This window comes from Anolis sagrei, chromosome 6 (assembly GCF_037176765.1).
Source record: "Anolis sagrei isolate rAnoSag1 chromosome 6, rAnoSag1.mat, whole genome shotgun sequence".
Taxonomy (NCBI): Eukaryota; Metazoa; Chordata; class Lepidosauria; order Squamata; family Dactyloidae; genus Anolis; species Anolis sagrei.
In genome coordinates this window covers 134,221,156-134,236,272 of record NC_090026.1, presented here as the reverse complement: position 1 = coordinate 134,236,272, position 15,117 = coordinate 134,221,156, and the positions used below count along the sequence as shown (strand labels likewise).

At 46.4% G+C, this 15,117-nt stretch overlaps 2 protein-coding genes across 4 annotated transcripts in view; both read right to left on the bottom strand.

Moving 5' to 3' along the window:
• LOC132779114 (zinc finger protein 420-like) overlaps positions 1 to 6,989 on the bottom strand; it is an 18,711-nt gene extending 11,722 nt beyond the window's left edge. Inside the window, exon 1 of the mRNA XM_067470483.1 lies at positions 6,907 to 6,989. The gene's annotated coding sequence lies outside the window, so the exon portion shown is untranslated. The remainder of the gene's footprint in view (positions 1 to 6,906) is intronic.
• LOC132779116 (oocyte zinc finger protein XlCOF6-like) overlaps positions 1 to 15,117 on the bottom strand; it is a 27,572-nt gene extending 12,455 nt beyond the window's left edge. Inside the window, exons 1-3 of one of the 3 annotated variants that reach the window (XM_067470482.1) lie at positions 15,020 to 15,117; positions 8,018 to 9,092; positions 3,616 to 4,052 (exon numbers count right to left, since the gene is read on the bottom strand). In XM_067470482.1, the coding sequence (XP_067326583.1) occupies positions 3,997 to 4,052; positions 8,018 to 8,915 (954 nt within the window). In that variant the 5' untranslated portion in view covers positions 8,916 to 9,092; positions 15,020 to 15,117 and the 3' untranslated portion in view covers positions 3,616 to 3,996. Of the gene's footprint in view, positions 1 to 1,887; positions 4,053 to 6,906; positions 6,990 to 7,210; positions 9,093 to 15,019 lie in introns of those variants that run through there. The other 2 variants (XR_010910214.1, XM_067470481.1) reach the window with 2 other exon arrangements.

Below are 15,117 nucleotides of genomic sequence, written 5' to 3'. Positions count from 1 at the left end.
AAAGTTCCTCCTCAGAAGATGAGCTGCACCCCACCCTTTCTCCTAGAGAATCAGTCTTCTCCTGTAGCTCTCTGACTACAGACTAACCATTTAAAATGGTTATCCTGCCAAGTGGCAGTTGGCTCCGCCCCTGTTTCCATGGTAACCCAGTTCAACATAAGCTGAGCTGGCTGCCATTTCCCTTGGTTATGCAACTTTAAATACTTACCCTTTAAACGTCTGTCTATAATTATACATAACATCTATAATTATACATAACTGCAGGTTAAAAATTTATACTTCACCACAGTCCCGGTGCTTACACAAGCCGCTACTCTGTATATAGTGTAAATGACTTTATGACTGCAATAAATGCTGTTTATAGCTTACTTGGCTGGTGAGCTGTGCTGCTGGGATGGATGTTCCTCAACTGGGTGTTTGTGTGGGACCTGCCGGCTGCTGAGTCCTCACCAGAGAGCAGAGACAAATAGGATCTCGCACCCACATTTCAACACTGGAGTTGGAAGAGACCCCCAAAGGGCCCTGAGCCCAGCCCCTTTCCACCAGCCAGGAAGGCCACCCACCCACCCATCCCGAGAGGTTTAATCACTTCAGAAGTGGCGTGTCGGAGTGCTCAAGTGTAGGTACTGTTAGCACTTTGGTTATTTGCTCAATGTGTTGATTGAGTTGCAAGCATTACCATTAAAATGGATAAGTTTATAATTAAGAAAATAAAATCTATTCGTAACGATGTTTGTGATGAACCGCATGGAGCGGCGAAAGAGGAAACTATACAAGGATTACTTAGACAGAAAGATGATATGAAACATTTCTCTCTATATTATTATATTATATGCATTGGAAAATCTTATGTGGCGTTGATTTAAGCCTCTGTTTTGCTAACGTGAATTACCGTGTTACAGAAGGATGCATGTCAAAAGTGTCATCAACATGGAAGGTTTGGAAAGCTCATTCTTAGAGACACACACACTCTCTCAGGGGCCAAGGGCCACTGTTCCCTCCCATGTGAATTCTAGGTCTATGTAGAATTAAACTCTTAGAGCAGCTCTTAGAATCACAGAGTTGGAATAGACCTAGTGGGCCATCCAGTCCAATCCCACTCTGCCAAGAAGTAGGAAAATTGCATTCAAAGCACCCCTGATAGATGGCCATCCAGGCACTGTTGAAAAGCCTCCAAAGGAGGAGCCTCCACCACACTCCCTCCCTCCGGGGCAGAGCATTCCACTCCAGGGCAGCAGAAAGGAAGCTTGCTCCCTCCTCCTCCCTAGGACTTCCTCTGACATATTTATACATTATACATGGCCCTCATCAGAGCCAATCTTAAGAAATGGGGCTACAGGGTGGAATCCTCGGCATGCGAGTGCGGAGAAGAACAAACCACTGACCACGTGCTGCAATGCACCCTGAGCCCTGCCACATGCACAATGGAGGACCTTCTTGCGGCAACCCCAGAGGCACTCCAAGTGGCCCGATACTGGTCAAAGGACATTTAACCAAATACCAAATTTGCAAAATCTGTGTGGTTTTTTTTTTCTTTCTTTTTTTTTCTTTTTCTTTTTAATCTCTGTGTTTGTTTTGCTCTGTTAGAATTGTAATACAATGGTTGCTGATGACACGATAAATAAATAAATAAAAATAAATATCATTATGTTTATTTATGTCCCACTTTTTCTCTCTATATGGAGACTCAAAGCATCACAAATTAAAAGCATTGCAATATAACTTCAAATATACATCTATACAAACAGTATTAAACATCATGGATACTTAACCAAAAACAATTTTAGTTAAAGCCATAAAATCATATAAAAGCACAGCAAGGTTAGATTAGATGGCCCATGTGGACTCTTCCAACTTTTTAATGCTATGGTTCTATATGCTATGTCTTTATAGGGCTTCTCCCCAGCGTTAGTAATTTATGTGAATGTAGATGTGCACTCTGAGTGAAGCTCTGTCCACACTCCAAGCATTCATAGGGTCTCTCCGCAGTGTGAGTCCTTTGATGTGAACGTAGATTTCCACTCTGAGCGAAACTCTTCACACTCCAGGCAGTTATAGGGTTTCTCTCCAGTGTGAATCCTTTGATGTTTATGTAGACTTCCACTCTGAGTGAAGCTCTTTCCACACTCAAGGCATGTATAGGGTTTCTCCCCAGTGTGAATTCTTTGATGTTTACGTAGACTTCCACTCTGAGTGAAGCTCTTTCCACACTCCAGGCATTTATAGGGTTTCTCCCCAGTATGAGTTCTTTGATGTGAATGTAGACTTCCTCTCCAAGTGAAGCTCTGTCCACATTCCAGGCATTTATAGGGTTTCTCCCCAGTATGAGTTATTTGATGGTTACGTAGACTTCCACCCTCAGCAAAACTCTGCCCACACTCCAAGCATTTCAAGGGTTTCTCCCCAGTGTGAGTCCTTTGATGTGAACGTAGAACTGAACTACAAGTGAAGCTCTGTGCACACTCCAGGCATTTGAAGGGTTTTTCCCCTGTGTGAGTTCTCTGATGGTTACGTAGATTTCCACTCTCCGTGAAGCTCTGTCCACACTCCAGGCATTTATAGGGTTTCTCACCAGTGTGAGTCCTTTGATGTCTACGTAGACTTTCACTCTGAGTGAAGGTCTGTCCACACTCCAGGCATTTAAATGGTTTCTCCCCAGTGTGAGTCCTTTGATGTGAATATAGACCTGAACTATTAGTGAAGCTCTGTCCACACTCTAGGCAGTTATAGGGTTTCTCTCCAGTGTGAATCCTTTGATGTTTACGTAGATGTCCACTCTCAGTGAAGCTCTGTCCACACTCTAGGCAGTTATAGGGTTTCTCTCCAGTGTGTGTCCTTTGATGTGAACGTAGAGTTCCCCTCCGAGCGAAACTCTTTTCACACTCCAGGCAGTTATAGGGCTTCTCCCCAGTGTGAGTCCTTTGATGTTTATGTAGACTTGAACTATGAGTGAAGCTCCGTCCACATTCAAGGCATTTATACGGTTTCTCCCCAGTGTGAATCCTTTCATGTTTATGTAGACTTCCACTATGAGTGAAGCTCTGTCCACACTCCAGGCATTTATAGGGTTTCTCCCCAGTGTGAGTCCTTTGATGTGATCGTAGACCTGAACTATGAGTGAAGCTCTGTCCACATTCAAGGCATTTATAGGGTTTCTCCCCAGTGTGCGTCCTTTGATGTGATCGTAGACCTGAACTATGAGTGAAGCTCTGTCCACACGCCAGGCATTTATAGGGTTTCTCCCCAGTGTGAATCCTTTGATGTGAACGTAGACTTCCACTATGAGTGAAGCTCTGTCCACACACCAGGCAGTTATAGGGTTTCTCCCCAGTGTGAGTCCTTTGATGTGAACGTAGATTTCCACTATGAGTGAAGCTCTGTCCACACACCAGGCAGTTATAGGGTTTCTCCCCAGTGTGAGTCCTTTGATGTGAACGTAGATGTGCTCTCTGAGTGAAGCTCTGTCCACATTCAAGGCATTTATAGGGTTTCTCCCCAGTGTGAGTCCTTTGATGTATTTTCAGATGTGCGTGCCACCTAAACCTCTTTCCACATTCAGTACATATATGTGCTTTCTTCTCCATGTTGACTTTATGTACATTTAATTGTAACATGGACATCCGTCACTTGTCTTTCCCTTTCTGATTATGTGCAGCAATGGTTTCAAATTACAGAAAAGGTGATTCCTTCTGAACATTAGGAAGAATTTCCTGACTGGAAAAGCTGCTCAGCAGAGGAACTCTATGCTTCAGAGTTTAGGGGAGGCTCTTCTGGGGACTTTTCAACAGAGGCTGGCCATCTGTCAGTGGTACTTTGACTGCTTCTCCTGCATGACCGGGGGTTGGACTAGATGGGCCATGCAGTCTTTTCTATGATTCTACTCTATAATCAAAAGTGAATTTAAGAATTCAGCAAGATCGGCGCCTTGAGAGGACTTCTTTTCCTATCGGACTGGTTTCCTTATTGGACTTTGGCTTCCAAATTCCTCAATATCCACTAGATGCCGGTTTGTTTCTCATCATGCCGGGGCGGCTCCAGAAACCCACACGTCCCTGGTCAAGAAAGAAGAAGCAAAGGGTTAAACATGAAGCCCCAAACCTCCTTGAACACAAAAAATATCCTCTTTTGCCTCCATGGATCATGTTGACCACGGAAATACCAAGACACAGAGGCGTGAATAATAATAATAATAATAATAATACTAATAATAATAATAATAATAATAATGTATTTGTAAACTGCCCTATCTCCCCAAAGGGACCCAGCGTGGTTTCCAACATGTAGGAAAAACATTCAAAACAGGATAACATCAGAACAAACCATATAAAAGCAGCCTAACTCTAAAACTTAGTAACAAACAAGTCATGCAACAATACAAACGTAAATAACCTATATGGTTATAAGAGTTAATATACATTTGACACTAAATAAAGGCAACTGAGAACGATAGCTGGAATCCTTACAAAAAGGTGACATGTTATGCCACAAGCAGCGGTCTGAAGTTAGATCCAGTCTCTACACAAGGTTTAACCTATCTAGGTGAAAGTATAAGCCGGGCATATTAGTCTCCCTCCTCTCCATACATCAAAGTGCACAGGTGGGTTTTCAGCAGTTTTCTAAAAGTGAGGAGAGAGGGAGCAGTTTAAAATTCTTTTGGGAGGGAGTTCCAGAGGCAAGGAGTGATCACGGAGAAGGCCCCGTTTCTCAGTCCCACCAGCCACTCTTGACACAGGGGTGGGACCGAGAGCAGGGCCTCCTCTGCGGATCACAAGGGGGGGGGGTGTTTGAGAAGGGTGGGTACAAATATTTGAAATAAAATAAATAATAATAGTAATAACAAAACACCCGGAGGGAGGGAGGGGCGGAGTTGCCCCCCCACCTGCCTGAGATCAACTGACCGGGTGACCTGCTTCCCGGCTCGCCACTCTAACGGATTCCGAAAACTGCCCTTGTCTCCGTTTTCAGGCGCTTTTCCCTTCCCTTCCTGGTGGGTGGGTTGATGCCAGAGCCTTTCCAGTTTAATTTTGAGGTGCTCTTACTATTACTATTACGGCCGTTGTGTCTGTGAACCCAGATTTTGTTTTCTAAAGAAACATTTAAGTTACCGAACCCTTTAAGTGATTTAACAGCAAGGTATTTAAAGTTATTTAAAGTTATTCAAGCTATTTCACATTAAGTTAACGTTTAAGTCATTGACACTATTCATTTAATTCATCCATGAGGCATTAGGGTTTCTTCCCACTCTAAAAACAAAATACTAATTCTGTAATATAGTATTTCCAAAAAGACAATTGAAGGGAAAAAATAGCTTAAAACAAGCTTTGGAAGAAAAGTGCAAGAAATGAGGATGGAAATATGGCTGGAAATGAAGCCAGAAAACAAAAGAAAAAGAAAGAAATAAGAATGGGAATAAGGATGATCAATAATAATCAAAATTATCCCTCTCAGGGAGGTTCCAAATAATAATAATCATCATCATGATGATTCTCAAATCATGTCTTGTGTTTTAATCTTTGCTCTATATATTCTAATATACATTTTATAGTAATGTGCTCTAATACCTCTATTTTAAAGAATGTTTTGGCCGATCATGTGTTCTTAGCGGTGTTGTAACCTGCCTTGAGCCACGAGAGGCAAGGGAAAAATAAAACTTACTATTAATATTACAATCTTCCTCAACGTTCATGTAAACGACACCTGCAGCAGATATGGAAGGATGGATATCTTGAAATGCTGGGTTCAGACGTGCGGTCATGAAAACCCAAGTCGTAACCAAAATAGCAACAGCCCGGCAGGTCTGACTCCTCCGTTGGCCACCTTCGATGGTGCCACCCTATCTCCATCGACCACTGTTAAGAGCTTGGGTGTCATCCTGGATTCGCAGCTGACAATGGAAGCTCAGGCGGCTGCTGCCAGGAAACAGGCCTTTTTCCATCTACGACAAGCGAGGCAACTGGCACCTTCCCTCTCTGACGAGGCTCTGGCAACTGTCATCCATGCCACGGTCACATCTAGGCTGGACTATTGCAACACCCTGAATGTTGGCCTTCCGATGTCTACGACTCGAAAGCTTCGTATTGTTCAGAATGCGGCAGCCAGGCTACTCACATGAACGCCCACGAAATGCCACATAACACCAGTGCTGCAACATTTACATTGGCTTCCCACTGAGTACCACTGTGGCCTGTATAAGATGCCAGTTCTGACCTTTAAAACTCTTTACGGCCAGGGTCCATTGTACCTTAGGGACCGCCTCTCCTTCTCCCATCATCAGAGGTCCCAACGCCCAGCCCAACGTGACTTACTCCCTATACCGGGTCCTAGAGAAGTGCCCTTGGAAAGGACCAGGCGCAGGTGGGTGGGCTTTCTCTCTTTCTGCCCCTCCTGCCTTGTGGGATTCCTTGCCGCCCTACATGAGAGCCATGCGTGACTTAGGGCCTTTTACTCTAGCACTTAAGACCCGGCTTTTTACTACAGCATTTGATCTCTGTTAATTTTTAATTTTTTGTATGAATGTATTTTATCTTTTACAATTTAGCTGTAAATCGCCTGGAGCGTTCTCGGATGGAGGGCGATTAATAAGTAATTAAATGATGATGGTGATGATATACACGTTAAATCTGGGCAGCTCACGGAGTGGCTGCCACAACTACAAAAATAAATCAGAAAACACACACCACAAAACACTCCTATATAGATATACAAAGTCCACCAGAAAACGAGCAAACAGACCTGGGTCTAATTCTAAGAACGTGGCCCTGAGTCGTGTCCCTAATTGCTCTGTTCCCCTCAGATAATCTTACGTAACCACACTTCTGCTTTGGCAAGTCTTCTAATTCATACACCCCACAACCGACATTTGCCCCTCTTGTTGTTATTGTGAAGTAATGATAAGGCGGCCTCGACCTTTCTTCCGGTGGGATCATGACGTCTTCCATCTCTGAGGCAAAACGCCGCTTGCTGCAGTGATCCTCTCTTCGAGGCATCTTTTGTTTCTAGGCATTTTGTTTTCGAGGCATTTTGTTTCTAGGTGACTCTCCGGCATTCCTACGCAACAAAACTCTGCTCTCACTGAAAAAGAAACCTTAACCATTTGTGTCCAGCATCGTATGCTTTTGAATCCAATATTTCCGGGCCTTTCTGCAAAGGCACCCCAATATGATAAGAGGACCCCAAGAGTGTGCTCCCGTTTGTCAGCAATCATGAGCACTGCCATTGTCTTGTCTTCGATCAGAGCCTTCCAAACTGTGTGCCATGACACACGCGTGTCCGCTGTAGTCCACAGGTGCGTTGCATGAAAAACGGTTCCCCCAATGGACGAGACCCTCAAAGGGCATCCACTCCGACTCCCTTTAGCCAGGCAGGAAGGCACAGTCAAAGCCCTCCCAACAGACAGCCATACAACCTCAGCTCAAAAACCTCCAGAGGAGACTCCACACTCCAAGGCAGTCTATACTTCACTGGGTTGGAAGAGACCCTCAAAAGGCATGGAGTCCAGCCCCCTTCTGCCAACCAGGAGGGCCACCTGGCCTCTGTTTAAAGATATCCACAAAGGCTAAATCGCTAAAGCCCTTTGTGATGAGAAAACCACATGGAGCAGCTTTAGAGGAAACGACAAAAGAATTGTATATACAAAAAGAGTATATGAAACCTATCTTTATATATTATTATATTATATATATTGAAAAACTTATATGGGATTGGTTTAATCTCTGGTTTCTTAAACTGAACTACCATGTCACGAAAGGATGCATGTCTAAAGAGTGTGTAACCAACATGAAAAGCTTGGAGAGTGGTATTTAGGTCAAATGCCACTACTATCTCCAGTGAAAATCTATACTCTGAGGTTGAACTCTCAGAGAGGCTCTTTCAACACTCCACGCTTTCATGGGGTTTCTCCCCAGTGAGTCCTTTGATGTGAACGTACGCTTCCGCTGTGAGTGAAGGTTTGTCCACATTCTAGACATTTACAGGGTGGGTTTCTCCCCAGTGTGAGTCCTTTTATGTGAATGCAGACCTGCAATATGAGTGAAGCTCTGTCCACACTCCAGGCATGTATAGGGCTTCTCCCCAGTGTGAATCCTTTGATGTTTACGTAGACGTCCACTCTCAGTGAAGCTCCATCCACATTCTAAGCATTTATAAGGTTTCTCCCCAGTGTGAGATCTTTGATGTGAACGTAGGCTTTCACTGCGAGTAAAGCTCTTCCCACACTCCAGGCATGTATAGGGTTTCTCTACAATATGAGTCTTTTGATGTCTATGTAGACTTCCACCCTTAGTGAAACTCTGTCCACACTCCAGACATTTATAGGGTTTCTCCCCAGTGTGAGTACTTTGATGTGAATGTAGGCTTTCAATGCGAGCAAAGCTCTTCCCACACTCCAGGCATTTAAAGGGTTTATCTCCAGTGTGAGTCCTCTGATGTCTTTGTAGATGTCCCCCCTGAGTGAAGCTCTGTCCACACTCCAGGCATGTATAGGGTTTATCCCCAATATGAGTCTTTTGATGTCTATGTAAACTTCCACTCTCAGTGAAACTCTGTCCACACTCTAGGCATGTATAGGGTTTCCCTCCAGTGTGAGTTCTTTGATGTGAATGTAGATGTCCCCTCTGACTGAAGCTCCGTCCACACTCCAGGCATGTATAGGGTTTCTCCCCAGTGTGAATCCTTTGATGGGAACGTAGAGTTGAACTAAGAGAGAAGCTCTTTCCACACTCCAGGCATGTATAGGGTTTCTCCCCTGTGTGAATCCTTTGATGTGAATGTAGAGATGAACTACGAGTGAAGCTCTGTCCACACTCGAGGCATGTATAGTGTTTCTCTCCAGTGTGAGCCCTTTCATGTTGGTGAAGAGAATCCCTCCGACTGAAACTCTTTCCACACTCCAGGCATTGAGATGCTTTCTCCTTCATATTAACAGTGAGATGGGTGTTCAATAGCAACACAGAAACTTGACTCTTCCCATTTTCTTTTCGTGTCTGTCAGACAGGTCACAAATTCAGCAACATCTTCACCTTGAGATGATTTCTTCATACATTCCTGGTTTCCTTCCTCAACCCAAGTGGTGGCTCCATAGAATCCTCATTTCCCTGGTCAAGAAAGAAGCAAAAGGTCAAGTATTAGGGCCAAAAACGTGTAAAGTGAATTTCACAAATTAGAATGTGTTACTGAGGAATGTAAAGAGAAAAGAGCGAAGAAGAGCAGAAAGGAGTGAGGGAATGTAGAAAGGCAGTGGTTGTGGAGTGCCGGGAAAAGACATCTGGGTGAGAGATCAAGTTGACCTGAAAAGATGGGAGTGGGAAGAAGACGAGAGCAGAATGGGAAGAAATGGCTTTCAGAATTGCAGAGAAAGAATAGTTATGCTTTGCTTTGGAACAAAGAGAACACAATGGATTGTTGATAAAACAAAAGGGAAAACAAGAGGGTGTTTGTGAGCAGAAAGAGAGAGGCATTGAAGCAGAGGTGACAAGCTCTGAGGAGAAAAACGGGAAGGAAGGTTTCGATATCATGTGTATGCGTGTGCATCTCGGCATCAGATTGAGATGATAAGATCCATGATCGAGAGGCAGAGGAACGTGGCACTTTTCTTGACGCTATCTTTGGCTCCTGACACTGACCCCCTTTCTGCCATCGCAGGAAAAGCACCATCCAAGCCTTCCTGGCAGATGGCCACCCAGCTTCATAGGCATGATGATCTGCCTTTCTGTCCATACGGCCATCTGTCGGGAGGCGGCCCTATGGACTGACAGGCAGAGGAGTTTATGTATTGTTTATGTATTACGGAGATTACGACGACACCTTTCTCTAGGACGGGCCCAAGGCGGCTCACATCGCATTACAAATATACAAACCAATAAAACCGTAAATAAACACATATTAGAGAGGTTCAACAATCCTTAAAAACTTCCCATATTATCAAACACTGAAAGTTCAAATCGGTGTAAACTTCCCACTGGGTTGTATCCGCAAGTGCCTGGCTTCAGTTCCAAGCTGCTGCAAAGAGGGAAGTCTTCCCGCCTTTCCACCCTGTCACGAGGGGGGGGGAGCAGGGCCACCACCCAGGGCCCCCCGGTCCAAGGAAGGAAGGCACCCCCCGAGCCCTCTTGGCAAAGGGCCATCCTGCCTCCAATGAAAGAGGGCTGAGACCAGGAGCATTCACCCCTCCTGCTCGGCCTTGCTGTCTGCAGCAGCAGCATTGGGGTTTCTTCATTGGGGAGATGGACTGCTTCCTCTGGCCCTTCGGCCAGATCTGGACCACGGCCTCCCACCAGATGCCCCTCGCCTGCTATTAGGGCAACCAGGGCGAGCACTTCCTGCCTGCCCTGCGGCCTGGGGCTCTGTCTCCCGGTGGATGGACACTCAGGCGTCTCCTTCCCTCCCTCCCCAATGTATTTATTGAGGCAGGAAATGGGGAGGAACAGACCCTTCCTTCCTCCCTCCCTCCCGTGGCCTGATCTGCTGGGGCTTCTCACCCCAACCTGAAACCTTTCTCATAAATCTCTGCAGCTGCGCCTGGTCTTCTCTGGTTCTCCGCGCTGGGTACCATGGCCCGTGCCGCAGGCCGGCCGGGACTGAGAGCAGGGAGATCGCACTGAATACTAATTCTAATATTAGCATTATTATAATACCATAACAACATTGGTGAGTTGTTATATTTGTTATTATAGATCAGAAGAACTCTCCAACCTCAGCCACACCCAGTGTTTCCTCCTTCCTTCCTTCCTTCCTTCCTTCCTGTCCAGTCAGGAATCCCTTGGATGTTCCTCCATCAACTTGTAAACCTTTGAAACCGTCTTGAAAACGGAAAAACTCAAGCAAATACTTTCAGTGACAGAATACTCCTCTTTGCTATTCATTCTATTATTATTATTATTATTATTATTATTATTATTATTATTATTCTGACACAAATACACAGTATTTCACAGCAAAAGAGATCTCTCTGCTGGATTTCGTGTCAGAAAATCACAAGTCGAACACTTCCCGAGAGTTAAGGACCGTGTGATGTATTTTCGAACGATGCACACAGATCCAAGTCAGGAGGCCTTTTGCAGTTGAGGGGTCGTGATTTTGTCAATGTTTATCGTTCTCAAATGCCGGCTGAGATCTTTTGGCATGGTGCCCATTGTGCCCATCCCCACTGGGACCGCCTGGACTGGTTGATGCAATCAGAGCCTTTGCCATTCCATTTTGAGGTCCTGTCACTATTAGTATTACGGTCGTTGTGTCTGTGAACCCAGATTCTGTCTTCTAAAAAAACATTTAAGTTACCCAACACTTTAAGTGACTGAGCAGCAAGTTAATGTTATTTAAAGTTCTTGGCAAAATGTGGTTGGACTGGATGGCCCACGAGGTCTCTTCCAACTCTAGGATTCTCTGAAACTTTGTTGTTTGCTGTTGTTCATTTGTTCAGTCATTTCCGACTCTTTGTGACATCCATGGACCAGTCCACGCCAGAGCTCCCTGTTGGTCGTCACCACCCCCAGCTCCTTCAAGGTCAATCCAGTCACTTCAAGGATCCCATCCATCCATCTTGCCCTCAGTGGGCCCCTCTTCCTTTTCTCTTCCATTTCCCCCAGCATCATACTCTTGTCTGAGCTTTCCTTTCTTCTCATGATGTGGCCAAAGGACTTCATTTTGAAAGTTCTATGAAACTAACTGTCGTCAACTTGGAGTCCTCGTGGACAACAAGTTAAACATGAGCCAACAATGTGATGTGGCGGCAAAAAAAAGCCAATGGGATTTTGGCCTGCATCAAGAGGAGCCTAGTGTCTAGATCTAGGGAAGTCATGCTACCCCTCTATTCCGCTTTGGTTAGACCACTTGACCTGGAATATTGTGTCCAATTCTGGGCACCACAATTCAAGAGAGGTATTGACAAGCTGGAATGTGTCCAGAGGAGGGCGACTCAAATGATCAAGGGTCTGGAGAACAAGCCCTATGAGGAGCGGCTTAAGGAGCTGGGCATGTTTAGCCTGATGAAGAGAAGGCTGAGAGGAGATATGATAAAGGCAATGTATAAATATGTGAGAGGAAGCCACAGGGAGGAGGAGGGAGCAAGCTTGTTTTCTGCTTCCCTGGAGACTTGGACGCAATGGAACAATGGCTTCAAACTACAGATGGCCATCTGTCAGGGGTGATTTGAATGCAATATTCCTGCTTCTTGGCAGAATGGGGTTGGACTGGATGGCCCATGAGGTCTCTTCCAACTCTTTGATTCTATGATTCTATGAACTAACAGGTGCCAGCTTCCTATGGGCCCACTCAGCCAACTCAAGGTCAAGTCCTGTCTAGAGGTGGGAGAGGCATGTGTGGGGCTCATGGGGGTTGTAGTCCAGAGCGCCCGTCTTCGTCCCAATGGATGCGAAGGGCTGACTCCTGCTGGGATTGGCCAGAGGGAGATGCCGGCACAAAGGAGCAGGCCCCTCAAGGTGGGACCCCATGGCGGCCTCTCTAGGGGTCAGCCAGGTCCTCCAGAGGAACTCTATGGCCCCTGGGACCAGAAGCCGGGCCATTTCAAGGCAGTTGGGGGTTTCTGAGGTGTCAGGGCCTTGCAGCTCAGCCAGGAATGGGTACCCCATAGAGAGGGAGGTGTTACTGTGCATATATAGGAACATCTACACATACATACCCATACGAAATTGGGGGAATTGTAGTTTTACTAGGTCTTCAGCCTTCTCTGCAAAACAATCTTGGAGAAAAGACCAAGTAAATCTACAACTCCCATGATTCCATAGCACTGCACCATACACACACACACACACACACACAAATATATATATATATACACACACACACACACACACCCCTTACATGCACACCCTCCATATGAGTATGTTTATGTATGTACATATGCATTTGTGTTCACAGAAAAATATTCGTAAATATATTCACAAAAATATTTGTAAAAATATTCACAAAAGCATTGACCAAATATCCAAATGAGTATTTGCAGAAAATTATTCACAAAAATATTCCTAATGATATCAACAACAATATTCATAAAAATATTTGCCAGCGAATCACCTCCCAACCAAGGATTCCCCCAGGCAGGCTTTGAAGCTGCAATAAACAAGCCATTAGAACCAAGGCCATCCAAGCCAGAACTGAAAAGTCAACGACAGATCCCAAGTGTAGACTCTGCAAGGAAGCAGGCGAAACACTCGATCCCATCCTCAGCTGCTGCAAGAAGATCCCGCAGACTGACCTCAAGCAGAGGCACAACACCCTCGCTCAGATGATCCATTGGGACTTGTGCCACAAACACCATCTGCCTGCCACAAAGAACTGGTGGGACCACAAGCTGGAAAGAGTTACAGAGAATGAACACGCCAAGGTACTCTGGGACTTCCGGATTCAGACAGACAGAGAGTTCTAGAGCACAACACTCCTGACCTCACAATCGTGTTAAAAAATCAAGTATGGATTGTCGATGTTGCAATCCCAAGTGACAGCAGGATGAAGAGAAACAACTGGAAAAGCTGATAGGACATGAGGATTTAAAGATCGAACCGCAAAGACATTGGCAAGGGGGTCAAGGCGGTCCCAGTGGGGATGGGCGCAGTGCCTCAAGACCTTGGCCTGCACTTAAACCACCTGCCAGCTACAGAAGGCAACCTGACTGGGATCTGCACACATCATTCACCGATACATCACACAGCCCTGGACACTTGGGAAGGGTCCGAGGTGTGATCCAGTACAACAGCCAGAAGAGTGTCTGCTGTGGACTCCTCTTGTGGCGTTTTAAATAATAATAGTAATAGTAATAGTAATAATAATAATAATAATAATATATCACACAGTCCTAGACACTTGGGAAGGGTCCGAGGTGTGACCCAATACAACAGCCAGGAGAGTGTCTGCTGTGGACTCATCTTGTTGTGTTTGAAATAACAATAATAATCTTCTTTATTTCTCCCCCGCCACCATCCATCCATCCATCTCCCTGAAGGGGCCTCGGGGTGGCTTACGTGAGGCCAAGCCCAACAACGCAATACAATGAATGAAATCAAGACACAAACAACAACATTATAAAGGACATAAAACATAAGAATACCCCGGTGGCGCAGTGGGCTAAAGCCCTGAGCCGGCAGGACTGAAGACCGACAAGTTGCAGGTTCGAATCCGGGGAGAGGCGGATGAGCTCCCTCTGTCAGCTCCAGCTCCTCATGCAAAGGGGGCATGAGAGAAGCCTCCCACAAGGATGATAAAAACATCAAATCATCCGGAGTCCCCAGGGCAATGTCCTTGCAGATGGCTAATTCTGTCACACCAGAGGCGACTTGCAGTTTCTCAAGGCGCTCCTGACACAACGAAACAAAACAAAATAACCAAACCAGCAAACAATATAAAATCCCAACATAATCCTTCCTGGCAGAGTCCCAGTGAGCGGGCCGAATGTCCAGAATGAAAGACTAAAGCTGGAAACACGGGGCGAGAGAGAGAGAGATGGAGAGGGTTGGTTGTGGAGGGGGGGGGGGAACTAACTCCTGAGGACTGGGGCCGAGGAGGGCGGGGGCAGCCAGGCTTTGAAGCTGCGAGGCTGTTCAGGGCTCCTCCTCAAGGCGGCCCACGGCAGCAACACTCCCCATGCTGCTGGCCTCCCGCAGGCAAGAGTTCCTTCTTCTTCCTCCCACGCGGGACATACCATTCCTATAGGGTATGTTTCCAACCCCCCCCCCCCCACCTCCGAGGGAGCCTGCCTGCCTGAGATGCGGGCGCAACGTCAGGAGAGCGTGCTTCTGGGGCCTCTTGGCCGGGCAGCCCCACGGAAGACTCCCTCCCGGGGAGCCCGGCCAGGAGAGCCTTCCTTCCTTGGGGGAGGACAGGCTGCCAAAGCCAGGCGGGGAGGGGGCTAGGCCCGGGCCTACTTGGGCCTTCCTTCCTTCCTGGCCTCAGGCGCTTTCCTTTCCCCTCAGGCGCTGAAGAGAGAAGAAGGGAGGGAGGCCAGGAGGGCGGGAATGGGAAGCCGGAGTCCGAAGGGGTGCCCGGGGGAGGAGAACCCCGACAAACTCACCTCTGTCCCTCTGGCTCTCTCTCCATCCGGGTCTTCCTCGCCTCAGGGAACAATGGCGGCTTTGGCGGCGGCGGGAGAGGCTGTGCTGAGGCCGCCGA